The 23,265-nt window shown below is 36.2% G+C and overlaps 1 protein-coding gene across 1 annotated transcript; it reads right to left on the bottom strand.

Moving 5' to 3' along the window:
• Nucleotides 1-3,583: 3,583 nt before the first annotated feature.
• LOC128109567 (tripartite motif-containing protein 43-like) lies at nucleotides 3,584-4,933 on the bottom strand. Its single transcript, XM_052736714.1, has one exon. The coding sequence runs from the start codon at nucleotides 4,931-4,933 to the stop codon at nucleotides 3,584-3,586; it is 1,350 nt and encodes a 449-aa protein (XP_052592674.1).
• Between the last annotated feature and the right edge of the window lie 18,332 nt (nucleotides 4,934-23,265).

Here is a 23,265-nt window from a genome sequence, read left to right as displayed (position 1 = left end):
TTTCCTGGATCTCGCTCTGTAGACCAGGCTGGCCTCAAACTCACAAAGATCAGCCTGGCTCTGCCTCCCAAGTGCTAGGATTAAAGGCGTGTGCCACCACCACCCAGCTCATTTTTTTTTTTTTTTTTTTTGTATGATAAGAAATAGACTTTCCAGGTTGTTGTAATCAGGCCATATGACTGCATTCTGACTAACAAAATATCATGAGAAGAAAATACTTTCTAGAAATGACTGTATGCATCCTCTGAGAAAATCTCTTACCTCACTCCATTGACTTTCCAATGACTACATTAGTTATTTGTGAATTCCACTGAATTACAACTTAGCAGTTTGATTATAGAAAGGAATGCTTGTAACAAAGCCCTCACTGACCATATTAGACACTACCACAAATAGCAATAAACAGTATATTAACCCTCTGAAGCTTCTCATTTATTTTACAGCAACATAGCTTTCCTTAATCTAATGTAATAATCAATGCCATTCTACTCATCTACTAGAGTAGCAGTTGCAGCTTTGATGCGGGTAGGAAACTATTATGTTTATGTTTAATTAGAAAAATTTGCTTTAATTGACTTCATATTCAGAAAAATACTGCTTAGTTATTACTCCCTTACTATAACACCCATTCTTCAGTAATGTCCTTGATAGGTCCTTTCTAGAACATATCTGAATTTGCAGACTAGTGAAATTTTCCTGAAGGTAATATAATGCAGAGGCTTACCATCTTTTGTGGAGGTTTCAGTCTGAGAATCAACTGATATTTCTGTACATATGACGTTGTGCTTCGCAAAAACACAAATAACAGTTGAAAATATTTTAAACTCTGGACTCTTTCAGAGATTAAATGCACATAATTTTAGAAAACTAAGATAAAAGACATAATCTAAATTCTGGAATTATCTCATTTGTGTTGAAAACATATTTTGAAAGTTAGTATTAAATTTCTAATACATTTGTGAAATTGTATGTGACTGTTAACAAACTATATAAATGCATGACCTCATATCATCTCATAATATTACATATATAAATAGAGGACCAAGGTTTCTTAGAAATAAAATTGTGTGTTCTGAGCTCATAAAATAAGGTTTATGGGATTTAATTAAAGTGGTCTATGGTCTCAGGAAGGAGTTCACTACTACATTCGTGCTTATGCTATTGCTTTGAAAATTTTCTACTTGCCTAAGCAGTCCTGAAGTTTTTAAGAGATTCTTATTGAAATATTCTTATTTTTACTGCAATAAAAGAGTATTATGAATGGCTAATCAATCAGAAGTAAGAAATTATAAAGAATCCATCCAAGTGGATAAATTCCAGACACATTTCTGGGTTTTGTTTTGTGTTTTTGAGACAGTATTTTAGTATGTCATCCTAGCTGGCCTGAAATTCTCTCTGTCACCCAGGGTTGCCTTGAATTCAAAACATTCCTTTTTTTTCTCCCATCACCATGCTGGGTTTCTGGGCATTTTTCTGAACTCAAAGTTTGCACCTCATGTATTTATTCTGATAAGTTTCTCAGAATAGTTTAAGATATTTACAGTGCTTTAAGTATTTACAGACTTTTATTCTATTACTTTAAGAACTTCTATGTAACTACGGAAATGTTATAGTTTCTCAAAGCAACAGTGGATGAATGAAAAGGCCTGTAGACTTTTCAGTCACTGTATCAAATCACTTACTTTGTTACTCCTTCAGAAGGGTGACCAGGAACCCTAAAACTTAAATTTACTTGTGGATATGGCAAGGTACATAGTATAAACACTAAACAGGATATCTCAAACAATAAATAACATCATTACCACTGAAATTCAATAAAGGAGATAAATTTAAAAAAATTCATCTTCTCAAAAGAAAGATGACAAAAATTGAAGGTGAAATCACATTGTAACTAATAGAAAGTAATTTTAATTTTAGAAAAGCAGATGTAGCTATGATTAATGAACAATCACAGCACTAACTTATTCTTTCTAGTTCTCTAAAGTATGAAACATGACTAAAAAAGCTATACAAATTTTTAATAGTTTTTTTGAGAATTTCATATATAATAATGTGAGTACTCTATTTACATAATTCCCACTCCTCCCTCCCTCTCTTCCATGTCTTTCATACTCTTCAAACCCATGGACTACTCTTTAGTTTTTGTTGGCAAATCCATACGTTTTATCTATCAGAGGCTCATCCCAGGCTAGAAAGATGAGTCAGCAATACAGGCTTTTACCACCAAGCTTGATGACCCAAGTTCAGTGTCTGGAATTCACACAGTAGAAGAAGAGAACTTTCTTATGGCCATGGTCAGCTTGTAAACACACACATAGATAAACACAAAGTAAATAAAAAATAAATAAAACTAATATTTATTTTAAAACAAACTAACTTTCCCTGTGTTGCTATAGAAGTTGATTTTTATTTATTTTTTTTTACAAAGCCAGCTACTTTCTTAGCCACAATAACCAAAAAGACATATGTTAAAATATGCAGAAATCAAAAATTAATTCATATGAAAATTACATGCTAGTTTTCTTTTATATTAGAAGTAATATATAACCGTATCTATACCCCTATGATTTCAAGTGCTTTCCTTCAATACATTTATAGCATAGTTTTACAGTCTCCCTTCCTAATCACTATGTCTAAATCACCATTATCAAATTTTAGTCCATACTACTTCTGCTTTCACATACTTTCTACTTATGACTTTATTTTGTATATTATTCCCACAAAAGCTCATTTATCATTAATTTCAAATTACAGCAACTGAGGTTATCTCAGAGTGGGTAACCCTTCAAGCAGTGCATGCTACTCTTCAGAGTTATATGATTCTCTTTTCCTCTAAAATGATCTGAAAATGTATACCTTAGATTACATAAAACACAAACTTCACATAAAATTACTCATCTGTTTGTTCTCCCACAAAGTTTTTAACCTTAGAAGGTATGGTTCTTTATTTAGAACACAGGATGTACAGCCAAACCATCTTGTTTTTTTAAACTGTTAGTTTCTGAGTAGTCAAAGTTTTAAGTATTCAGTGCTTTCATTTCATATAATAGTCAATTTTTAGACAATATATAGTAAAATATTAGGTCTCACTGAAGCTGTTGTAGGTCAACACAATATTTCTCTGATTCTTTCTACAAAGAAATAAGTTGAAGAAAGCATTTTTAAGTCAAACACAGCAGAATATCTTATCATTAGCATCTTATCATTAGTTGAATTTCATGCATGTAATATAGCAGTCCCTGGAACATGTAAAATCATAGACAAATGTTTGAGTAAGTGATGATTAACTCATTTGCAATTTGATGAAAGCTATAAGTCTAAAAATGCAAAAAAAAAAAACCCACGATTTACTTTAAGTATAAGAACAGTGAAAAAGCTGCATCATAATTGCATCACTCAAAAACATACAAATAAAAGAAAAGAAATATCTTAGCCATTCTGACAAGGGTAAGGTGGTATCTCAGAGGTTTTTTTTTTTTTTTTTACATTTAATGGTATTGCAATATTTAATAGCAATGAAGGATGTAACATTACAGAGTAAAAACTTCAAAACAATAAAGTACTGGATTACACCTTCCTGTGATCATGTACAGCCACTGGATACACAAGGCCTGACTGGGCAATTGAAGGTGCCAGGAGGATACCTGTATATGAGGGAACTCTTGGTAACATTCAGGAAACTTAAACAACCATCCTCACAATCAAGAAGCACACCAACCTGGCCCAATGGCTTCTCTATGTAGTGCTGGAATACAGGGCATGTGGTGAGGAGACTGTAATGATTACCCTTCTTCACACACACAAGAAGAAATGCACCCTCAGATTCAATCATTTGGTTTCTACTCCTTAACTGTGAATCCTTACAGACTCCCACAGCCCACTCACAAGAGTCCTTCAAATCAATCTCCCAATAATATTTCCCTGAGATGAAGCTCTGTGATCCCCAGGAAGCAAAGTAAAATCCAGCAGAATCTGCAGGTCTGTCCTTTGGGTGAAGTCTGAAGCTGAATCTTCTCATGACATTAAATATGTTCATCTTGGAATGAAGTATGGTTAGGTTTTCAAAGATAATGTGAGCTTGGAACTGCTTGTAACTTTCAGTCAGTCCAGTGATAGGTAGAGCAGTGAGTTCTCTTTTCATAGATGGGGGCATGCTCAGCTGCATTGACTCACTCCTTCTGAACATGTCATCTGAATCTTGCAGCAGGACCACATATGGCTCCTGGGACATTGCCATCAGCTCCTGGTACATTTCTCTTATTTCTTTGCTCTTTTGGATCATGATGGCTTCACTTGTCCTGAGTTTCGCTAAAACACATTGGCCTTCATGTCTCATAGACTCGATGTGTTGCACTTCCTCTTCAGAGAGGAGTGGGTGCAGTTTTGTATACTCTGTCCTGATCATTTTTTCCCGCAGAGTCAGGTAGTCCATCCACAGAGTTGTCCTTCTGTTCTCTGCCTCTAAATTCTCTTGATTCTCTTGGATCTTCTCCCATAAAGACGCCATTTGCTTTACAAGTCTTTCCATTTGACTCTCAGCAGCTGCTTCAATGGGACAGTGTTTGTGTCCTCTGTGCTCATGGGAGTTAGAACAGAGTTGACAGAGGAAGATCCTATTCTCAGTACAGAAGATCCTCTTTGTCTCTTTGTGCGTCATACACTTATGCTCCTCAGAGCTCAGGTCCTTCATGAGGCTGGTTTGTCTGGTAATGGACACCAGTTTCTTCAGAACAATGTTGGTTCTCAAGGCCTTCTGAGATGGTTCCCTACACATAGGGCATTGGACAGGAAGTTGGTTGTCTTCCCAGGAAAGTTGGAGGCAGGCTCGACAGAAGCTGTGGCCACAGCTTATGGTGACTGGGTCTGTCAGGCAGCTCAGGCAGATGAAGCACGTGAGTTCTTTCTGGAAGGCTTGTGAAATGTCTGTCTCCATTTCTCCAAGAAATAGTCTCTCGCCTCAGCAGTGTTGTGGAGACACAACAATATTAGCTCAGCTCTGGAGAATGATCTTCAATGTGTAGAGGGGATAGATCTAGCAGTCTAGGTGCCAGGAGGTATGGAAACACACTCTCTCTAGTCTAGAGAAGAATGAACCTGGCTGGCCCTTGGAGTGTCTTTATATACTCTCTAAGGACCACGCCTACTTCCTCCCATGTTGCTTTTACTAATGCTTGCTGTAGGTGAGCTCCTGTAAATAGCAGTATTCTAAATGGATGGAAGATTTGATTAACTCTTTGGCCAGTATCCACAAGCAAATCTCCACAACAAGGTTTCCTGAGTTCCTGCTTAGGTGGGTGTGGTAGCTCACACCTTTAATCGATGGAGTCCAAGGGAATGAGCTGCTGAAGCAGGAGGAGTTTTAGCTCAAGGCCTGCCTAGAATATACAGTGAGAACTTGTCTAAAAAATAAATAAATCAATAAAGAGAAATTTTGCTACAATATTTCACTGTTTCTAAATAATTTATGGCGTGCTTCTATTTTCACTTTTCCTTTTTTAATTTCATGGTTAATGATATCAATATGTGATTTTAGCAAAAACAAACATTAAAATTTTCTCAAAAATACTTTAGAATTTTGTTCAACTCATTTTTATCATATTCACCTCAACTGTGAGTTCTTCAAGATTCATCCCTCCCTCTACTCTCTCCACTGTCTCTTCTTTTCTTTTTTTAATAAATACATGGGGAAGCCAGGCAGTGGCGGCACATACTTTCAACCTAGCATTCTGGAGGCAGAGGCAGGCACATCTCTGTGACTTAGTGGCTAGCCTGGTCTACAATGTGAATTCAAAGCTATGCTTCAAAGATACTCAGAGAAACCAGGTCTCTGAAAAAATATATATATTTGATTAACTAAAACCCAAGAGTCAGATTTTTCTTGTGAGGGAATTTTCTTGATTGAATCATTTGAAGTGGGAAGCCCCACCTAAATTCAGAAGTTTTGAGGTTTGAGAATCCACCTTAAATCTTTTTTTTTTTTTTTTGCTCTGTGTAAGGATATATTTTATTCTTATTTTCTAATTTTTTTTTAATTTTGCAATACAATTCAGTTCTACATATCAGCCACAGATTCCCTTGTTCTCCCCCCTCCCGCCCCCCTCACCTTCCCACAGCCCACCCCCATTCCCACCTCCTCCAGGGCAAAGCCTCCCCCAGGACTGAGATCAACCTGGTAGACTCAGTCCAGGCAGGTCCAGTCCCCTCCTCCCAGGCCCAGCCAAGCGACCGTGCATAGGCCACAGGTTTCAAACAGCCAACTCAAATGACATCATGATGTTTGCAGGCAAATGCATGGATCTAGAAAAAAATCATCCTGAGTGAGGTACCCCAGACTTGGAAAGACAAACGTGGTTTGTACTCACTCATAGGAGGATACTAGATATGGAACAAGGATGACTGGACTGCTACTCACATCACCAGGGAGGCTACCTGGAAAACAGGACCCCAAGAAAAACACGGGGCTCGCCCAATGACGGAAAAATGGAAGAGATCTACATGAACAGCCTGGACATGAGTGGGGGTAATGAAGGGCGAGGGTGGAGGGAAAGAGAGTTTGGGGGAGCGGGAGATCCCAGCTGGATCAACAACAGAGAGGGAAAACAAGGAATAGGAGACCATGGTAAATGAAGACCACATGAGAATAGGAAGAAGCAAAGTGCTAGAGAGGCCCACAGAAATTCACAAAGATACCCCCACAATAGACTGCTGGCAATGGTCGAGATACAGCCCGAACTGACCTACTCTGGTCATGGGATGGCCAAACACCCTAATTGTCGTGCTAGAAATCCCATCCAATGACTGAGGGATCTGGATGCAGAGATCCATGGCTAGGCCCCGGGTGGATCTCTGGGAGTCCAACCTGTAAATCCCAACCATATTTTTATGAACATTAGAGATATCTGCTACTACTCATGCAGCTTGGGTCTGGAACCCTGACTGAGGTAGGCATTAAAAAATCACGGTGATGCTGAAGAAAATACAGACAAGACAGATACACAGAAGACCTAGTTTCAAGGAGGGGGTATGCACACTTTGATGGAGCCTCACCAACTAATTCCACAACCCAGAAATTCAGCTGGTTTGTTAATGTCAGCAGTGTGAGGAAATTATCTAGTCTAGGTAGGACGTCTCTGAAGACCAGCAGTCTCAGGCTCTATATATCATGCAGGAGGAAGCTATAGTTGCTAGATTTTGACATACTGGTCAATCATTCGCAAACACTCTTACTTGGATCAGAGGAAGAATTCTTTGCCAAGTTTGACCCTGACTCATTCTCATACAAAAATCCAATGCCAATACCTCATAGGCTTGAGGCCTTGGACCTGGTCATAATTATGCCCATGTCAATAATACACATTCATCCAGGAATTCACACACTCAGGGTTTCCTATGCTCCCTTCAGTTATCCAACTGGAGTAGAGCAAAACCTTTCCCACCTTTCTTAGCCCTACACTCACAGTGGGCAACATTTTTAGGAAACATAAAATTTATCTTATGGATTGATGGTTGACCTTAAGTTGGTATTTCATAAATCAGACCATATTGACTCAAGTCAATCCTTTATTATCTTCATATCTGTTATGTGGATTGTAGTTCCTGGAAGGAGGATTTAATCATCATGCATAGGAATTTATATCAACTTAAAATTTCTATGTAAGGACAAATTATCTATTTATTTGCCTTTTTGACACATAGAAAGTATACACACATACACACACACACACACACACACACACACACACATATATGTTTATATCATACTGAGTATGATCATGATGCTAGACAATATTATATAAAGTTAAGTTTACGTGGGCCTTTGGTCTTGGAATATATGCTATGTTGTTGATATATTGTGTACCCCAAAAAACTTATCTGGGGGTCAGAGAACAGAACAGCCATGTAGCTGAAAGCTTTCCTGTGTCCAACCTGGTCCGAAGTCCTTAAAGACCCAAGTAAATAGACAGAGGCTTATATTAATTAAAACTACTGGGCCATAAGCTCAGACTAACTACTGACTAGCTCTTACGCTTAAACTCAGCCCATTTCTGTTAATCTATATGTTGTCATGTGTTCTGTGGCTTTACCTGTGTAAAGCTATTACATGCTGCTCCCTGGATGGTGGGCTGGCATCTCCTTCCTCCTTCTTTTTCGTTCCTCTCTCTCTCCACTTAGAATGTCCCACCTAGCCATATTCTGCCTCACTATTGGCCAAACAGCTTTATTTATCAACCAGTCAGAGCAACACATATTCACAGAATACAGAACAACATTCCCATCACAGCCACTATATTAAACATAGAAGATAGGCAGTGGTAGCATTCTGGGGCATAGATCCATTCGGATCTCTGTGGTAAGTTCAAGGCCACACTGGGAACAGTCAGACATGGTGACACACACCTTTAATCCCAGCACTTGAGATCTCATGTCTTGCATGGGAAAGACACACATCTTTAATCCCAGGAAGTGATGGCAGGAAGCAGAAAGGTATATAAGGCGTGAGGACCATGAACTATTTTAAACTTTTAGGCATTTTAGCAACAGTTCAGCTGAGATCCATTATGATGAGGACTCAGAGGCTTCCAATTTGAGGAAACAGATCAGCTGAGGCTAGCTGAGGAGGTGAGGTTAGCTGTGGCTTGTTCCACTTCTCTGATCTTTCAGAATTCAACCCTAATACCTGGCTACTGAGTTTTTTATTAATAAGACTTTTTTAAGATTTATGTTACAATGCTATAATAAGGAAGATGCACAACAATCAGTCAATGAACAGGGGAAAGACAGAGCATATCAAAACATAAAATGCTGACAGCAAAGCATACAGTACAATCTTACTGATAAGAAAGCTTGTTTGTTTGAGGGGCCCCTGATAGTGGAAATAGGATCTACCCCTGGTGCATGAACTGACATTTTGGAGCCCATTGCCTATGGTGGAACACCTTGCACAGCCTTGGTCCAAGGAGAGGGTCTTGGACCTACCTCAGCTAAATGTGCTAGGGTTTGCTGACCCCCTATGGGAGGCCATACCTTTATGGAGGAGGGGAAGTTTGGAGGGAAGTGGGAGGAGGGATGAGGAGGGATCTGTGGTTGGTATGTAGAATGAATAAAAAAATTTTTAATTAAAAAAAGAGGAAAAATGCATATAATGATGAAAAATAAAAATATGTTATTTTTATCATTGAAAAGACAAAGCATGTTCAAAATGGAAACATCTTTATGTTTATGAACACATAAGCTAGAGAAATCAGGATAAAATGGAGATGACACTTATACCAAGTGATGGGACAAAAATAATATTCCTGCCAGAACTTCAGGAAAACATGACCAATACAGTGACTGCCATAAAGCTCTGAGGAGTGATGCTTAAGAAATCATGGACTCATCTCTCTTCCCTCTCAGCAGCTTAGTGCTAATTATGTAATTTGTCTCATGAAGTTATGATCGCCAATGGAAAGAGTGGGTTTAACACTAATAGTGCATTATAGAAAAAAATATATAACTTGATTATCTGAAAAATAGTTTAGAGACACTATGGGGATAGCAAAGCTCATTTTTTTTTTAATTCCTAATTAAAAAAAAAAACTCTAATACCTTCATCCTCTTACTAAAACACGAATGCACTGCACTAAATCTGAATGGAGCAAAACCCTTTGAATTGGCATGAAGCCATGAGAGAAAGAGATGGCAGGTGCTGGGGGACTGGTTAACAGAGGGAATGCTCACAGTGACACAGGTGTCAAAGCTGCACTTGCAAGTGTCACCTTGTGAATAGAGTGACATTGTTGCCAATTAGGAGGCAAACACCTACAGGACAGTGAGGGCAGTGAAAATGAGTATCAGCAGAAAGATATAACATGAGGTGTATTTGCTGAAGGTCAAGAGAGACAGAAAATTGCGGCTGCAGAATAGCGTACAGAAAGAACCAGCAAACTGTCTCACGTACAATTACTATTGATCTTTTTTCATTAGCTAAATGGACTCTACCAGCAATGGCAGTTTAAGGGATAATAAAGTATCATATTCCTGCAATTAAATTGATAATTCTGATGATAATTCTTCACTTGATAGCTTAATCTTTTCGTTATATTGATAGCATACTCCTGCCCTATGTGATCCTCAAACAGTTCAGAACACTTCCAAGATTACAACACATGCACACTATTTTTCTCGGTTGCTTTCTTTGACCACAGAGCAGCAGGGTATACTCTGAATCTTCACTGGCACCATTTCTTTTCATTTGGAAGTGTCAGTTGAAAAATGCATTCCATGTCTTCTCTAAAATGGTAATTCATTTTATATCTCTTTTATTTATTTTCTTTGCTTAAATTCATCACTGCACACTCTCCGAGGCAGGCCTAAGAGATTTGGGTGACATGTAAAAGATGGATACAAAAGCAGAAGGGATATTAAACTTTCTATTTTCAAAGGTATTTCCAATCACCCTCACTCTTGACAGAAATCCATGAAGAACATAAGGTATGCATTGGATCTGTGTTTCAGAAAGGAAGACATGAATGCTCAAGGAAGTGATGCTTTCTGCAAAGAGAACACACAAACTTTTCTGCATTATATATACAAAGCTAATGGAATGCATGAACGGCTCAGTCTAAGCTTTTTTCTTTTAATCATTCAATGGTTGACTATATGTATATAATCTGCTTTGATTAAATCTAGCCCTCTCCTCTCCTCTTCACTTCTGTATTCTCTTCAACACTTTTCTTCCCAACTTTCTGTGCTCTTTTGAAAAACAAAACAAAACAAAACAAAAACAAAACAATACTCCTCTTAGTGCCACCTGTATGTGCAATGATGTAGGGCCATCTACACGAAAATAAGCAGTCTCTCTAGGTCTGTTTTTCATTCATGGGACTTTATTTACCATCATTATGATATGCCCTGCTCTCATTTCTCAGCATTATAAATAACAAGCCTGGGAACCCTCAACATTTCCCATTATTAACAACATTGGGTCAATGTCGGTAAGTAGACACAGTGACTACTCTGTCTGAGCATAAATGTTTCATTAGTATAACACAGCTGATCCCTGAACTAATGTGTTCATGTGAATATAGACATACAAATATAAAAATGCATATAACTACACATTTAAATATAATTGGAACACTCATTTCTGGGTTTTCCCAAGGGACACCTCCAAAGAGCCGTACAGGTTGTATTTCATCAGGGCAGGACAATTATGTACTTCAACAACTTTCCTTAGCTTTGTTTTTCTCTTGTATCTGTTATAATTAAAATTTAATTTTGAAAAATTTTCCTACTAATTACTCATTTTTCAGAGTTCATCCAAAATATAATGATTGTGCATTAATGGTATCAGGAATTGGATTGCAGCTGAATTGGTTATGTCATTTCTAATACATCAAAGGAAATATGTTTCCTTGGGGAGACTGAAAGGCTAGTGTAAAATTTGTGAAGAAATATAAGAAATGAAGTTTTCATGCTACTTGTATCTTCCTTTCTGTAAAATGTCTTTCTTAGAAGTAGTAGATCTGTTTTAGGTGCACTATAAAATTTCAAACACCCATAAGTGAATTTAATCAAAGCCAAATGACCATATGGTTGAATTATTCACCACGGAATACTGCTTTTTAAAATTCCTTTTAGTTAGGCTCTTGCAGTCCCCCGCCAATCCGAGTGCATTAAGAATGTCTGACACATTAGCATATTTTATAATTGAGCTGAGAAATGATGTTACTATTAATTTATTTTTGAAATATTAACTTTCTTTTATATAAAGTACAGTGAATAAATGTCAGAAGTATTTATGACAATACACTGTTCTATCAGGTATGCCCTTGAAACTCCAAGCTACATTAACATGAAGATTACCATGCCTTTGAAGAAAGTTCTCTTTGGATCAAGGAAAATTGTACTTTGAATCATTCTATGGTACAGGTTCATAGAAGTAATTAAAAATGAATAGACAGATGATAATTAACTACTTTTAATGTGATATAGTTAATCTGAAATATCACTTATAAATATAAAATAATTCAAAAGAATTTATAGTTAACAATGTTACTTATTTTCTATGCAACTCTTAATGTTTATATTATACAGTGATCTTTGCCATTTACTTATGTATAGTAACTTGTACAAGCTAGTAATTCTATGTAAATATGGTTTGCCACTGAAATGTAAATTTAAATGCATGCTAAGAAAATTTCCTGCATTCTATAAATTCTCTATATAACACATTTTTGGGTACTTAAAATTATATTTCAAATTGATTCTTTAAGTAAATTTTGAGGTGAGATCCACAATACCAATAAAAAATAGTTTATCTATTTGCACTCAAAAATGTTTGATGTCTATAACAGATTCGATACTATGAAGAAATCACTGACCAACATGAGATTTTATGTTTACTATACACAAACCTGGAGACATGGTACAGAATTTATTGAATTTAATAAATCAGATTAAATAAAATATATAAAAGATTGTGGCTTGATATAAAACTTAAGCTATGAATGATATTTAACTGACTCTTATTTGGGTTCTGAGTACAATGCTTTCCACAATTTTTGTGACTTAATATAATTTTGCACAATTATATATATATTCACTTAAATCCTAGATAATATCAGTCAAAAAAATGATGCATAACAGTATTTAAAGACAACAAACATTAAATGTAATTTTTACATTTGCATTGTGAATCTTCAGGGAGAGCCCTAAAGTGAAAAAATTAAGGCAAAATAATCTTTTTGTGATCTTTAAATACACAATTTAAAGTTTCTATTTTAATAGCTATTGAACTGATGTTTCTGGAGTATATTTAAGCACTTGGTCATTCTAGAGCATTTCAAGAAATCCTTTGCTTTTTGAAAATCAATACTTCTGTTTTATCAGCTCCTCCAGTTATGTATTAAATTCTTTCCACAAATAAGAAAGTACTTATTAGATTATATTTCAGAGTCATAAGTCAGTATGTAGATAGATGAACCAATAGATATGGTGCCCTTGGAAAATGATGTTTGTTCTATAGTTTCTCCCCTGTTTTTAGTACATTTTATTTTTCCAACTTCCCATAGGGTTTTCCAAAGTTCTTTCAAATGCTTAGAGAAAAGTAAACATCAACTCATACTATGTAATTGTACATAAGGAATTTAGCAAAATTTCCAATACATTTAAATCATAGAGTTACTATATTAAGGATTTCCAGGAAGAAACAATTCAAAAAGTATAAGAGATTTACAGACCAACTCTGCTGGGTAAGTGGCTTCTTCCCTCTCCCTGCCCCTTCCTGAAGCAGCTGCCATCTGCAACCCATAGGCCTAATCTCAGACCTGCTTCCCTCCAGTGACCCTTGTTTCTGAGAAACATTTGCCTAGTTAGTTGCTGTTTCTTTCCTTTCCCACTCCCCTCCATATTCACCATCTGCCGATGCCTGTGACCATTTCCGTGTGTGTGTGTGTGTGTGTGTGTGTGTGTGTGTGTGTGTGTGTGTGTGTGTCTAAGTTCAGATTGGTGGCCTCAAACCTGCTTTGTTCAAGAGCCCCCATTGACTAATGAGACACACCTTTATTCTCCCATCCTCCCCTCAGGCTGCTGCCATCTCTGTACCCACAGGTCAAGGTGTAGACCTGTGATTTGGGAGCTACCTTTGCCTGATTCAGTGAGAGTCCATCTGCCAGCTTTACCTGGCTCAGCTCATGTCACACAGTGCCTACACTGGCCCAATCTAAGGAAAGTCAGATTGTCACACCTGACACCGCCAAGGAAGACCATCACGGAGACTGAAAACTGAAAATGGTCATTGGATCATGAGAGGTCCAGCCTGAATATATACATCTACATAACAGCTCTCGATCCTTCACTCAAGTAACATCGTGGGAGAGAAGGTAGAAAGAGTGTAAGAACCAGAATACTAGGAAGTCTCTAGTATTAAACAGTCTCTCATAGAAATGGCACATAAACCAGATCTGAAAAATGCTGTAACAATAGACACAGTAAATTGAAGGGAGAATAATCTTGGTAGGCCAACCTCTGGAAAGAGAGCTTATAGGCAACTGACAATTTCCAAGAGAGGGAAAGATAGTGTTCCTAGGTATGAGCTCCCTAATTGGTTGTCCAATACTAAGTGGTCAGCTCTGAAATTATATATGTACAAACAATAAAAAAATCTCAACAGTCCCTATTTGTATATCTGTGGATACATATACATACATAAGTATGTGAATATATATATATCTATATATATATATGTGTGTGTGTGTGTGTGTGTGTGTGTGTGTGTGTGTGTGTGTGTGTGTGTAAAAAAGTAATTTTGTATAAAGAGGTTACCAATTTGGGAGTAAGGATGAGGCATGGAAGAAAATCAAGTGAGGGGCCTAGGAGGGCAAAGAGAATTAATTGCAGGAAGAAATTCATGTGATTATATTTTAATTAAAATATACAAATGAAAAAATATACAGAAATGACAATAAAACAAACATTTTGAAGCATGAAAAATGATAGATGATATGCTAGGTGGATGCACATAATCAGAGTTTGAATAGTCCAATATTTTTTCCTTCAGGTTTGAGAGCTGGGATACAGTAGATACTTAGGTCAAAGCCCTAAAGTCATATAAGAAGAGGAATAGTGTGTGCATACCCTGTCTGAGACTGAAGGGCCAAAAACTTGCTTGAGAAATTCTGGTTCAAGTCTATATTCAAAGGATGAATGATTGGTAGTCTGATGGTCACAGAAAATGATAACATCAAGTCGAATATACAATTAAGAAATATTGAATAATCATCTCTAGAGTCATCCTTTACTCAGAAGTATGCATTACCAAGTTTCTAAAATAACCCACTTTAGTAAAGTTGAAAATTGGGGCTGAAGAGATGGCTCAGTGGTTAAGAGCACTGGCTGCTCTTCCTGAGGACCTGAGTTCAATTCCCAGTACCCATATGGTGGCTCACAACCATCTGTAATAGGATCTGATGCCCTCTTCTGGTGTATAGGCATATATGCAGAGCACTCATACATAAAATATAAATAAGTAAAGTTGAAAATTAAGATCAACAATCAAAAAGTCATTGGTTGATAAGAATTATTTTTCCTCTGTAGGTTCATTCCAACATAAAAAATATTATGTTCTGAAGATTAGGGTATTATTTAGATTATAAATTGTTATCAGACAGCTCTCTTGGTTAAGTGTTAAGAAAAAAAATCCCAAGAAAAGAATTCCAGTGAAAATACTTTATTCTGAAGGTACAAGATAGAATGGAAAGTATTCAGATATATAACAGGGAAGGGAAATTGTTGTGAAATATTCCTTTACATGGTGTGAAGATGTGTCACTCTGACTGCTTTAATAAAAAGCTAAATGGCCAATAGCTTAGGTGGTATAGCAAGGACTTCTGCACAGGGAGAGATCTGGGAAGAAGAAAGAAGGAGTTGCCAGCCAGGTGGAGAGGATGCAGGATGGGGAGCTCAGAGTAAAGGTAACCAAAGCACATAAAGACCATAGATTTAAAAATATGGGTTAATTTAAGGTATAAGAGCTAGTTAGAAATAGGCCTAAGCTATGGCCAAGCTTTCATGATATAAGTCTCTGTGTCATTTCTTGTGAGCTGGCAGCACAAAGAAAAATCCAACTATAGGAAAAAGATGTAAATGATGTTCCATTTGGGTATTATCTATTGTGTCTACATCATAAACTCTTAAAGAAGTTAGAAAGCTCTGTAAATTGTATGGGTCAGCTCTATCCCATTGGGAGCAGGAGGGAGCTGAACTCTCATCTATCAATTCCTTTCATTATCTGTTGAGTTGTCTGTGGATATTAATTTGTAGACATTTAAAGACCTCTGTGCTAAGAAATATCTTATGTGGTTAACGTAAGTTCCTGGGCCTCAAGGATATGATATTGACAATTTACATTTGCAGATTAATATTAAAATTTATGAGAGTTCAGTAGCATTGTTACCAATATGGCAATTTCATTCATGTAACTATGTGCCATTATGTACATACTGGTATTAGATCACACCTTGTATTCAAAATCCATGAAAATATTTCCACTTCTCTTTTTTTCTAAACAATGATTAAAAAGCTCTTTGTATAAAATATTAGATATGCTACTACAACCTACTAAATCTTAATGTTATCAGGACTCTTTCAAGGTGACTCAGACTCTGCATACTATGATAAACTCCATATCTGAAATATAGTTAAAGATGGAAAGTACTAGTAGGCCATGACTTTTATTTTGTATATATTTTTATGTTATGGAATTTTGAATTATTATTCTTACTGTGTGTGTGTGTGTGTGTGTGTGTGTGTGTGTGTGTGTGTGTGTTCATCTGTGTGCATGTATGCTAGTGTGTATATCCCATGGCTCATGTGTGGACCTCAGAGGAAACTTTTGGGATTTTGTTCTCTTTTTACATAATGAAATCCTAGGATCAAACAGGTTATCAAGCCTATGTAACAAGGTATTTTACCTGATGAGCATATTACTGCCTCTTGGTCATATAACTTAATCAATGTTTTTGATAATGTCTTTCTAAGAATTTCAACTACATTAACCATTACTATAGATCCCTGAAGGTCATTCTTCCCTGCATACTACTCTGCCTCTCATGGTAATATATCTGCTTTCCTCTGACAGTATAATGTAACCATTTGGCCTCCACCACTAAATAATTCCAGTACATTAATATAATGATCCCTACAGCATAATCTCCAGTTTCTCGGTGACTCTGTTTTACTAAGTCCTTGTCTTTAATGTTGGCTGAGATGCATGAGTAGCTGTCTGTTCTTTGGTAGTGTGCAATACATTCATATTAGCATATTTACTTTATGGAGTTTTTGGTCCTATTTCTCAATACATTTCCAAAGCAATTTTATCATTTCTACTTCAATAATTGTAGGATATTTATTTGTTCATGCTCCAAATATCAGTTCCAACTCTCTTATGATTTCTTCCTGGAGTTATTGCTAATGTGAAAATATCTTGTTTCAGAACAATATATTCAAGAAATCCTCTTGACTGGCATGGTAGTGCAAGCTTTAATCTTAGCATTTGAGGATCTCTACGAGTTCAAGGCCAGCCTGTTCTACATATTGCAGGGCAGCAAGGGTTACACAGTGACTCTCTGTTTGTCTGTCTCTTATACACACACACACACACACACACACACACACACACACACACACACGAGAGAGAGAGAGAGAGAGAGAGAGAGAGAGAGAGAGAGAGAGAGAGAGAAGAGAAAGAGAGAGAGAGAGAGAGAGAGAGAGAGAGAGAGAGAGAGAGATTTCGCTATACCTAATATTATTTTCTCTGTCATCTCTTCCTTAATTGTTTTCTGTTGTCTCAGGAGACTCACTGAAGATACAAATTGTACTTTATTTTCTCTTCTATGGTTTTAATACTCAGATTTTCAGGTTTTAGATGAAGTTTCCCCACCAATCTTCCTTTAACCTGTAGGAGACTTGAATCTATCTTAAACTGTCATAAAGTCTTTGTGGCATTCACACAGAGTTGTGAGGGGACTGTTAATAATTGATAACTGTAATTTTTTGCCAGGTACAAATAACATTGTAACAGTGATAAACCAGCCTGCCTCCATCTTAAGCTTGAAAGCCATCTTATAGAAAAAACAAAGTAAATTCATTTCTGATTATGATTAAATCTCTTTCTCAAAGAGTGTGCTATGCCTCACCTATAACCTTAACTACAAATGTTTCTATATTACCTGTACCAGGAAACAGCAAATGTGCCTTTGTTTCGAAAAGTTGTTATGATTTCCTTGTTATGACTGCCTTGCAAACATGTCTTTGTTTCAAGATGTTATTATGACAACTTCTTAGTCCTGTGTTCTGCTTCTTCTGTCTCAACTCTTCGCCTGCCAAATTCCACATTTGGAAACTTCCTACTCCCAAGATTTAAAAAAAAAAAGAAAAAGTCAAATTTTCCCCAAGTCCTAGGCTGATCTATTGCACCTCAACTTCAGAGAGACACAGCACCTATACAGGAGTAAAACAGCTTGCTTTGATTAATTTAGCCAAGATTTGGGTCAATGTTCTTTCTCCTCATACCTGTAGTATTGGCAGTAACAGTGAACAACTCTATGATTAGCAAAAGAATTTTACTTTTATTTTATCATCATACTACAAACACTTTGAGGATTTTAGTAATTTTGAAATTCTAGCATAATAATATTAGCATGATAGATTTATTTGGTGGTTCTAATGAACATCAAATTAGATTATGAAACAAAAAGGAAGGAAGGCAACAAGTGACGGTAGTTAGTTAGCTGGTATAACTGAGTGACTGGAACTGGTTTCCACTAGGAAGTTGGAGAAACAGCTTAAAACTCCTCTTAGGCATTCCCACACTGGAGTGGATATGGAAAAGAAAGGCTTCTCTATGGGGTTTCTTATGGTTGAGGTCTGTGCCACAAGAGTTGCTCATTCTTAGCATTTTGGGATCTTTAGTGTGATCCAAGCAGAACCACTTTCCATAGTAATGAGGCATAGGAATGCAAATGACATTTTCTATGTTCTTGTTACTACAGAACTATTCTCAGATCTATTGACACAGGAAAACGTCTTTCTTTTAAAAATACCTTTTCCAAATTATCTCTCATTCAATAAAAACACTGGACAAACATGCATAATGATTTTCATACAAAAAACAATGCATGGTCACAACACTCAAAGCATGTACATGTAATTTTTATAATGTGATCTAGATATCTGAGAGTAAAGCACTGTGACTATTGCATTTTTTTCCTACTATGGCATTGTTGCTTATTAAACAGAATACTTATATTTCTGAAACTTCTTTTATAAAAACTTAATATGCAGTTGCAAATACATATCTATGAAAACTATATTTTTTATATTCATTATGGTAAAATAAAGTTGTTATAAAGATTGAACAGTTTTAAAAATCACATTTATCTAAAATACATTTGTTGTTTCTGAAATTAATTTCAAGTTTTTTTGACTAATAGAAAATAAATATTGAAGTAAGATTTTTAACTTTAGGTTTATATCAGAAGTCTTCTAATCCATTATACTATTAAGAAGCACTCTCCTTTTTTTTTCTGAATTTTGGTTTTATGACAACAATATCTGAAGCTTTTTGACAATAAGCAGGAAGGCAATTTGGTGACTGTAACTCTTCATACACTGAAAATATCTTCAGAGATTTTATCCTAAAATGTCTTCTTTATTGATATCTTTAATCATTTCAGTTCTCCACAGTTAAGGTACTTATTAAAAAAGTGAAGAAATGCTGGTTTTTGACCTTGAACCTATTTCCACTGTTATAACTGAGAACTGTAATTTTTAAAGTTTTAATAATTTTTTAAGGAAAGGTTAAGGCTAGGACAAATCTCAAGAATGTTCAACTTTCCCACTTACGGTTTTATGCCAAGCAGAGTGGCTTCCAAGCAACTCTCAGAAAAACAAACAAATGTGATATATTACTATGATGTCCTCTAATAGGTGGACTTCTTATTGCAACTTAATAAAGTAGAATGTTTTGTGAGGTTCCACCGCAATAGTTCCTGTTGCATAGTTAGATTCATCTCAAAGCAGGATTTATATTTCCTGACAATGCAATTTTAGGTACTCCATTTGATTTTCTGGATTGTATAAAATAGAATAGTTAGAAATGAATTCATGAATAATATAATTTTACAATGAAGAGATTTCTATACAAGAAAAAATTAAAAATTTATTGAAAGTGAGACTATGCAGAATTATTGTACTGAGAAATTTTCTAACTTTTCTTGACATGGTAGTCAAAATTTCATTGTAGTTCCTTGAAAAATGTATTAAATCATAAAGATGCTCTTTGAAGGTACTTCACTAATCAGATATCAATATAAAGATTCATAAAGTTCATGGCATTTAACATCTTTTGATATATGTGTGCTGTGTCAGAAGCACTCATGTAACATTTTAAATAGAAATAAGGGGGAATTTTCTTTTTGCTTTTGATAAAGATACAAATGTTTATATATATATATATATATACACACATATACATATACATACGTATACATATATATGCATATATGTGTATTTTTATATATATATATATATATATATATATATATATATATATAATATTTTGCTAACAGAACCAGTTCATCCAGCAGTAGTAATTACAATAATTATGTCTCCAGCCTGGAAAATGTATAGATTTATATGTTCTGGTAACAACACTGTTATTGGTCCCCACCAGAGAAGACCACTCAGACACAGTCTGTAGCCAATTCAAAGTCTTTACTCCAGCCAGCAGGGACGAAACACAGGTTTCAGGACCCAAAGCAGCTCTGGGCATTTAAAGCAAAGGGCTTTTAAAGACAACTGTTCTGCCTAGATTGTGGGCCACCCTAATCAAAAGACCACCAAGGAGACGGAATCCTGTTTGTAAAAGCAAAGAGCCTTTATTTTCAAGCTTGGAGCTTGGACTGTCTGACACAGCAGTGAGAACAGAGAGCCCCAAGCCCAGGCAGGGTGGGGTTTTTAATCATAGCAGAGGTTATATAAAGTTGGGGTGAGGGGATTTCCAGGGTTCAGGACCATGAGTGGCTGAAATTTGTCTAGGAATAGAGGGCATGCTTGGAACATCAGGTGTCAGATATTTCTGTTAGATGCAGGCCCCACTTTGGAATGTCAGGTATTGTCCCTTAGACACATACACTCCCTGGGTGGGGTCAGCGATGGCTTTTCCTGGATCCAGGTGTTAATTGCCAGAAGCTGTGTCTGGGCCTCTAAGCCTGTCATGGCAGCTGTAAGGTCAAGCTGTTTTGCCCCTGCCCACCCCAACAACAACAAAAAGACATACACACACACACACACACACACACACACACACACACACACACACACGTCCAAAATACTAAGAAATCAAAATAAAACAAATACCACCACCACCACCACCAACAACAACAATAAGAACCCACACCCTGTCTTTTTGCTTGGTTGTTACAGGGGTAAGTTTTGTGAAAGCAAGAAGTTTAACACAAGCTAAGATACACAATTAGCTGGAGGGGGAGGTTTGCAGGAGCAGACAGTTTAACAGCAGATAAGATAAGCTAGCTGAGGCATCATGATCTCCAGTTCCTAGAATAGAGTTGCGTAATTTTCCACAGGGCTTCCCATCAAGGAGAACAAATCCTAGTTCAACCTAAAATGGCCTCAGCAAGAATCCAAGATGGAGGAATCTCTGCATTGTCTTGCCCTGTCACAATATGCTCCCTTTTACCCCTTTGGAAACATGTTAAATTACATTTCTATTTATTTTATTTTTAAGCTCAGTGGTTGGTAATAGGTAGTTAAGAAGAAGATAAATATTTAAAAAGATGAAAATCTCTGTTTTTTCTATTTCTGTCCATTTCTCCCATTATCTCTTCTGAATTTTCTGTATCATAATAGTATATAATTCCCTGTGTATAACTGTCTTACTTAGGGTTTCTATTGCTGTAATAAAATATCATAACCAAAAAGCAAGTTGAGGAGGACAGGGTTTATTTGGCTTATGCTTCCACAGAACTGTTCATCTTTGAGGGAAGTCAGGGCAGGAACTCAAATGGGGTGGGATCCTGGAGACAGGAGCTGATGCAGAGGCTATGGCGGGGTCTGCTTACTGGCATGCTTCTTCGGGCTTGCTCAGCCTGATTTCTTATGGGGAGGTGGGGAGCACCTGTGCGGAGTTGGGTGAAAGAAGAAAAAAACATGATGAATGAAAAAATTTTAATACAAAAAAATTAAAAATGCAAAAAGTACAGACAGCTAAGGAATGTTGACTGATGCAGAAGTAGTCTTCCCCAGAGACAGGTGCATCAAGTGGTTTCCTTAATACCAAATGGCCAGCCCTGAAAACACGCATACAAGCAGTATTATACAGATTGAGCTGGTTGTATTTTGTAATATACATAAATACATAAGCATGTATGTATGGCTATAACAACAATTAATGAAAAAGGCCATAAATTTAGAACAATAAATGAGTTAAATGATGTTTTTTGCATGAATGACCATCAAGGGTTTTTGTTTGTTTTGTTTTTAATCTTGTATATGCATTTGAAAACAATGGCATAGACTTGCTGGAAAATCTATAGTTTCAAAATTGCTCTTAAAATCTTCCCTGAGTAGAAAGAAGAAATTAGAACCTTGACAGCCCTTACTGGTTTCCTGTATTGATGCTCTTGAGCTGGTTACTAGCTCCAGGGAGGACCAGTGGACTCCATTTTGTTATCACTTCTCAGTTCTTTGTACATTAGTACAGGCCTTAGTAACAGTACCCTTGACAGTTGGTTAGGATTTTTATCTTCCTTAGTATGTGTGCTACTCTGATGGTGTTTCCTGCTTTTCTAGTGTGAATGTTCACAAGTAAATGCTTTAAATGGCTGAGTTCCTCCGGGGACCTTTCTCGATGTGAACTACTGCATTATCAATAACTTTGTAGTTCCATGGCAATCCTTTGTAAACTATTTTTTGTTTTTTTCTGGATCTCAGATCTTTTTTTTTTAATTTGTATTTTTATTTTGCATACAGTTCAGTTCTACATATCAGCCATGGATTCCCTTGTTCTCCCCCCTATGGCCCCCCTTACCTTCCCCCCAACATGAAAATTCTAATAATTGTTTCCACTTAAAATATAATAGACATTTTCCTAACTAAAAAACTTCCTGTCTGAGCTTTTCAAAGGGAAGAACTGCTAACAAGCAGTCCCTGTAGGGGACTTGTTTTCTAGTTAGGGTTTTCCCTCTTTTCATCTACCTCCCAGAGCTACCTTAGCATCTCTAAATGAGTAATTAGCACTCTCCCTGCTGATTTAGAATAATGGCAACCTCTACTCAAAAAGGTCAGAATTTGAGAACAGATCATATTAGATTCTAACCTTTCCTTTGAAAAGCTTCATTCTTTAATTTTCACCAGCCTATGGAAAAATTAACTACCTTCATTTCCAGTATATTCACAGGAATAGGAAAATGAGACCAAAAGCACATTAAAATCAATTATTTTTTTTTAGATAGTTGGGTTTTACTGAAAGGATTAAGCTCAGTCTTGTGCATATAGACTTTATAGCTAAATTACTGTGATAAATAAAAGTTTTAAAAAATTATGCTGTACTGGTTATCATCATGCAATGTTTATTAGATATTGACTTAAATATTTTATATATGAGTAAAAAAGAAATAATTTTTGTTTTATATTATATATAAATCCAAAAATATATTAATAATCATAGATAAAACAAATGTATTATACATGGTTACTATTCAA

The sequence above is a fragment of the Peromyscus californicus genome, unplaced genomic scaffold, assembly GCF_007827085.1.
Source record: "Peromyscus californicus insignis strain IS unplaced genomic scaffold, ASM782708v3 Scaffold_14__1_contigs__length_90479793_seg_2, whole genome shotgun sequence".
Lineage (NCBI taxonomy): Eukaryota > Metazoa > Chordata > Mammalia > Rodentia > Cricetidae > Peromyscus > Peromyscus californicus.
Note: the sequence above shows the minus strand (reverse complement) of the source record. Positions and strands in the feature narration are given on the sequence as shown.